The sequence below is a fragment of the Elgaria multicarinata genome, chromosome 4, assembly GCF_023053635.1.
Source record: "Elgaria multicarinata webbii isolate HBS135686 ecotype San Diego chromosome 4, rElgMul1.1.pri, whole genome shotgun sequence".
NCBI classification, from domain to species: domain Eukaryota; kingdom Metazoa; phylum Chordata; class Lepidosauria; order Squamata; family Anguidae; genus Elgaria; species Elgaria multicarinata.
The window spans coordinates 78,929,804-78,935,803 of NC_086174.1; the positions used below are offsets into that span (position 1 = coordinate 78,929,804).

General features: G+C 44.5%; 1 protein-coding gene across 1 annotated transcript in view; it reads right to left on the reverse strand.

The window, feature by feature from the left end:
• Positions 1-5,638, reverse strand: part of ARFGEF3 (ARFGEF family member 3) — a 74,921-nt gene extending 69,283 nt beyond the window's left edge. The window contains exons 1-2 of the mRNA XM_063124610.1: positions 5,540-5,638; positions 3,321-3,372 (exon numbers count right to left, since the gene is read on the reverse strand). Of these exons, the coding sequence (XP_062980680.1) occupies positions 3,321-3,372; positions 5,540-5,624 (137 nt within the window). The 5' untranslated portion in view covers positions 5,625-5,638. The remainder of the gene's footprint in view (positions 1-3,320; positions 3,373-5,539) is intronic.
• Positions 5,639-6,000: the final 362 nt, after the last annotated feature.

Below are 6,000 nucleotides of genomic sequence, written 5' to 3' on the forward strand. Positions count from 1 at the left end.
TATACTGCCCAATAGCCGGAGCTCTCTGGGTGGTTCACAAAAATTAAAAACATTAAAAGTATAAAACAACAGTATAAAACCATAATATAAAATACAATATAAAAGCTCAACCAGATAAAAACAGCAGCAGTGCAAAATTACAAATTTAAAACACCAAGTTAAAATTTATTTATAGACAGTTAAAATACTGGGAGAATAAAAAGGTCTTCACCTGGCGTCTAAAAGCATATAATGTAGGTGCCAAGCGAACCTCCTTAGGGAGCTCATTCCACAGCTGGGGTGCCACAGCAGAGAAGGCCCTCCTCCTGGTAGCCACCTGCCTCACTTCCTGTGGCAGGGGCTCACGGAGAAGGACCCCTGAGGATGACCTTAGGGTCGGGGCAGGTACATATGGGAGGAGGTGTTCCTTCAGATAACCTGGCCCCAAGCCATTTAGGGCTTTAAATGTTAATACCAGCATATAGAATTCTCTGCATATAGAAAACTACCACATTAAGAGAAAATCATTCCAGACTAGTCTACCTCTTTTTGGGGGAATCAAAATTCTCTCTATGCATGTTGGCTTTTTTTTTTTTTTTTTACAAAGGAGAGCCAGTGTGGTGTCATCGTTAGAATGGTAGGAAAGGGGTTCAAGTTCCCACTCAGCCATAAATAAAAACAAAAAATAAAAACAAATTATTATTGTTATTGCATTTATATCCCGCTTTTTTCCTCCAGGGAACCCAAGGCAGCATACATAATCCTCCTCCTCTCTGTTTTATCCTCACAACAACAAACCTGTGAGGTAGGCTGGGCTGAGAGTCTGTGACTGGCCCAAAGTCACCCAATGGGTTTCCATGGCTGAATGGGGACTAACCCGGATGTCCCGACTCCCAGTCTAACACTTTAGCCACTACACCACACTGGCACTTAATAAATAAATAAATAAATAAATGAATCGCACTGTGTGACATTGGGCCAGTCACTGCCTCTCAGCCTAACCTCACAGGGTTGTTGTGAAGCTAAAATGGAGAGGAGGAGAATCATGTACACTGTCTTGGGCTCTGTGGAGGAAAGGCAGAATATAAATGTAACAAATAAATAAACAGAGCATTAAAAAGTGTTCCAGGGAAGAACTCTAGGATACAATTTTGCAGCTAGTAATATTATTAGAAATAATTATTACTTAGCACAACAACACTCAGCATAATAACGATCAGCTTGCAAATAAGTCCCAAAAAGTTACTAGAGTGGTGTGTGTGTGTGTGTAGCATTCAACTGGATACTGTGGACTGGCATTGGAAGGATGAAGAACTGCATTCCTATGCTCAGCGAAGAGAAGGAGGAGGAGGAGGCCTCTGTCCAATTGGAGCCCATTTGGTTTCTACCTTGCTGGATACAGAGGATCTCTACCAACCTGCTCACTTGCAATTTGCAATTTGGAATGCCATGCAATTTGCTTGTGCTTAAATACATGGCAGGTCTATATAGCTCCATTCAAAGCACTCTGCATACATCATCAGTGTGACAGTTCCAACAACAATTCTGTTATGAAGGTGATCTGATTATAGAATACATGTATATCAATACAGAGAGAGCTCATGAGTTGTATCTTCAACAAACAAATGGGGGTCAGCAAATACGGAGGGGGATTGGAGGCTACTCCCATGCTATTCTCCCCCCCCCTTCCACCACCCTATTAGAAGTATGCCATGGACACAAACCCTGAGACAAAGAGATACAGTAGTATTTCGTGTCAGCTTTGTCATTTTTGTTCCACTGACTGCTTTAGCACCAGCCTGTTGCTGCTATTGCCTAAAACAACGCTTCAATGGTTCCCAAGGTATGACACATCCTTTCCTAGGCAGGAATGGGCAGCGCAAAATGTTCCCAGACTCACTGCAGTGGGTTTCTCAACTGGGGAATAAAAAAGAGTCCATTCACGTAAACAGTACAATACATGAAGATACATGACTCACTCAAAGGTGTTTTTTTTTCCTTTTTAACTCTTGACCTTTTCTTTCTTTGCTGAGCTTTTAACTTTCTATCCCTGCTCATTTCCCCCTTTATTACAGATATTGTGTCCTTTAATCTATATGATAAGCCTTTGTGCAGGGGCCTTTCATGGGATCCCTTTTCTCTAATCATAAAGTGCCTTTTTGTAGGTCAGTGAAGGCTGGTGGCTCTGATTTCACGGGGCTGTGAATCCAGTCTGTGCTTCAGCCAAAAATCTAAAGGAGCTGTCCAAGGTACTGAACCCGGTCTTTGTAGGGGGGATATGGTTTAGAACCTTGGCTAGCTCATTTAGAATTCTGAATGGTTCTGACTGAAACCCAAAATGGATTCACAGCCCCACTGAAATAGGAGCCCCCAGCCTCCCCGGTTGTAGATACTAGCCCAATGAACAACAATAATGTGAATTAGCATTGGTGGCTCAACTGTTCCTATTTTTTCAAAAGCTCTTTCTTCCCTGTGTGGAAGTATGGTAGTGGCCATCGCTCAGAAAAAGAGTGCATGCCTTGCACACAGAAGGTCCCAGGTTCAAAGCCTGGCATCTCTAATTAAAGGGATCGGGTAGTAGGTGTTGAGAAAGACCCTCCTTCTCTGCCTGAGACCATGGAGCACCGGTGCCACTCAAAGCTGACAATACTAGAGGGACGAATAATCTGACTTGGTATAAGGCAGATTTCTATGTTCCTATGCTTTCAACATGTGTGCCTCTTGCTCCACACTTTCAGCTGGGTAATGTTGGGAGTTGTTGGACTTTTTCCTGTCTAAACATGCATAGGATTGTGTCCAAGTTTTTCTGTTATACAAGAATTAGGATAACAGTGAGAAGCAGATCAATAATATGGGCAGGGTCAACTCTCTGATGGGCTCCACATTGACAGCTCCTTGAATGGGGCTACGTGGTGTCACTGCCACTTCTTCTCCCCACCATCAGCATGTGGCTAGTGGGCTCTTGCCCAATGTACCACCATTATCATTAAGCCACAGAAGGTGTATTTTCAGTAAGAAAGAAGATCCTTGTTGCTTAGGGTTCTGGCAGTAATTGCGCAGTACAAAGAAAGCCATGTGAGCATACATACTTCCCATTATATTTTCAACCAAGATGTACCACATGGCTTTCTTGGAACCTGGACATCTTCCAAACACTAGAAAACAATAACAATCGCTAGAAAGTGATTAGCATGATCCATCGTACAGCTCGCTTGTTTGCAACATGTATAAATCTTTTGCTTCTGTACCATAGCAGTGTGACTCTGGTTTCAACAGAAAGCAAGTCTCAAAAACAAGAGCCACTTCATATCTTCTATTACATGAAGATACACATTTCCTACCTTAGCTGATATGGAGGGATCTTGATAGCAGCCTCTGAGGATTCTAAAGTTTCTGCATAGAAAAGGGAAAAGAATCATTGTTGAGGGCAATCAAGATGGATGCATTCCACAGCTATGGTACTGAAAGACTGGTCTCCAAAAATCTCCTATCACCACATCAACAACAGTGATTTGATTTACCTGGTTTTTCTCTGAAGCTCAGCCTTCCAAAATTACAAACCCTAACATTTGACATGACTGGTGGGCTTTGGGATATAATCCTAAATACACTTACCTGGAAGTATGTCCCAGCGGTCGGCAAACTTACTATGATACTTTAGGAGAATAATAAGTACTCTGTGCAGGCTGAGCTGGTATGCAGAGAAGAGGTAGCTGCCCCAGCTGGACTAGAAGGTACATGACGAAGTGAGCTCCCAGAGTGAGCAAATAGGAGTTTGTCAGAGGAGACCAAGGCAAAGAGGAGAGAGGCCTCGAGTAAATCCAGGAGGCTGCCTATTCAAAGTCGCTGTGTGCTTGCCATATGCTCCTGAGTGCTGATTGAAGAGGTGTGTCCTGAGAGCCGCTGCTGGATCTGAAGGGGCATGGTCTGATTGCTCACAGCAGCTGAGTGAGGGCCAGGATCTCTTCTCGATCATCCCAGAGTGTAAGACATGGAATAATGGGCTCAAGTTACAGGAAGCCAGATTCTCACTGGGCATCACAAAAATCTTCCTGACTGTTAGAGAAATATGACAACCAATTACCTAGGGAGGTCGTGGGCTCTCCCACACTAGAGGCCTTCAAGAGGCAGCTGGACAGCTGTCTGTCAGGAATGCTTTAAGGTGGATTCCTGCATTGAGCAGGGGGTTGGACTCGATGGCCTTGTAGGCCCCTTCCAACTCTGCTATTCTAAGATTCTAAGCCCCTCTACGAGTGCTAGGTTGAATTAAAAATGCATGCCACTTTGGTACAGGCATGTACAAGAACACTTACATGTTTCCAAAAAGAACCAATGTAAGTATATTGACTATGCAGCAAGGAACATTTCAAAAGAAATATTACCAAAACATCATTTGCAAAAATAGAAACCAGTTTAAGTCATGTTACCTAGGAAAGCAGCACTGAGCCATCTGCACATTTGAATGGCCTCTGACAACAGAGCGATGTTTGAGGAAAGCACCTGCTAATAAAAAGGCAGGTAGGAGGTACATTTTTTAAAAAAAAACTTAACACTCTTTTTGACTCTCTGCAATCAGGTGCTTCTTCAGGGTGAAGTAGTTTGTTTCCTGAATGGCAATTGTTTGGGCAGGGGACAAGCAATTAAGTCTTTCTACCGGGCAGCATCCAAATCTTAATTCAGCTGCCCTCATTATGTCATTGTACTCCCTACAGTCATAACGTAGGTTGAAGAAGCTTTACATGGTACAGTTATACTGTTGCTACACTGTATCATTATCTTAACCCTACTCAGAAGTAGTGCCCTTTAATGTATGATCAGCACAATGAAATCATTGTGCACCACCTTGATAGTTTTTTTTTTAGCAAATAAAGCAGTATATTAATCTTAAATCCCAAATCAATAACAGAACACAGCACAAAATCAAATCTGGAGCCCATTCTTTACTGCTTGAGTTTTAAAAAGAGGGTTTATAGCTTATACCCTGGAGGGCAAAATAAAATAAAATAAAATAAATAAATAAATAAATAAATAAAAGGTAAACAGCTGTATAAACAGATGTCTTGATGTTGCACTTAAAAGCTTTGTTCAGCTGCAAAGCAAATTAATGCAGTAGGGTTTATTATTAGGTTTGGGAGGCCCGATCAAACCATACAACTAGATATCTCCTGTGCATAGTGGAAAAGATTTACAGGGCGCAGGGGCTGAGAAGAGCTTTTAAAGAACCTTACTACGTCCTAGAAAAAACCTGGCAAAGAGTTGAAGGCCAACAGATCGAAAGCCAGCGATGGACGCCGGAGACACCGTCCTGACCACTCGCAAGAGAAACACGCACACAACAAAACAAAACAAAACCAGGCACAGGTTGTCCGTCCACGGGAAAGGATTAAGCCTATGAATAACGTATCTGTGATTAGAGAACGCCCCCCCCCCCAAATTCCCCATCCCCGGTTTTCGGTATAGAGCATCCATCACCATGCTCGTCTAGCCACAGGAGGAAAGGGGGGGTGCCCGCTTAGGGAAAGGGGCGAAGGGCCCCCCCGTTGCTTGCCCACTTCCTTACCGCTGGCTCTGGTGCAGCTCTCCTTGATCGCCTTGTATTTGTTCCCCGACGCTTCCTTCTGCAGCTTCTTCAGGACTTCTTCCATCTTGCCTGTTTTCCTTTTCCTTTCCCCCTGCAAACCCCCACCCTTCTCGGTTCCGGATCAGCAGCCGAAGAAATGCAAAGGGTTGGGGCGGGGGGCGGCCGGTCTTCAGCCCCTAAGTTGGGGCTGCGCGTAAAGCATCCCTCGTCCTGGCTGCTGTGGATGAATCATGCCAAAGCTCCCTGCCGTGACACGTCACTCGGCGCTGCTCCTGCCTCCGCCTCCAGTCTTGGGCCGGCCGAGTCTAGGCAGGAGGAGCGGCAGCTCCCTGCGGTGGCGGCTCGGCATTTCCGCCACAGCTCCACCAGCCGGAGGGAGGGAGGGGCTCTGATGGGGCTGGCCGACAGGCAGGATCGTGGCTCAGGTTGACTTCCACGAA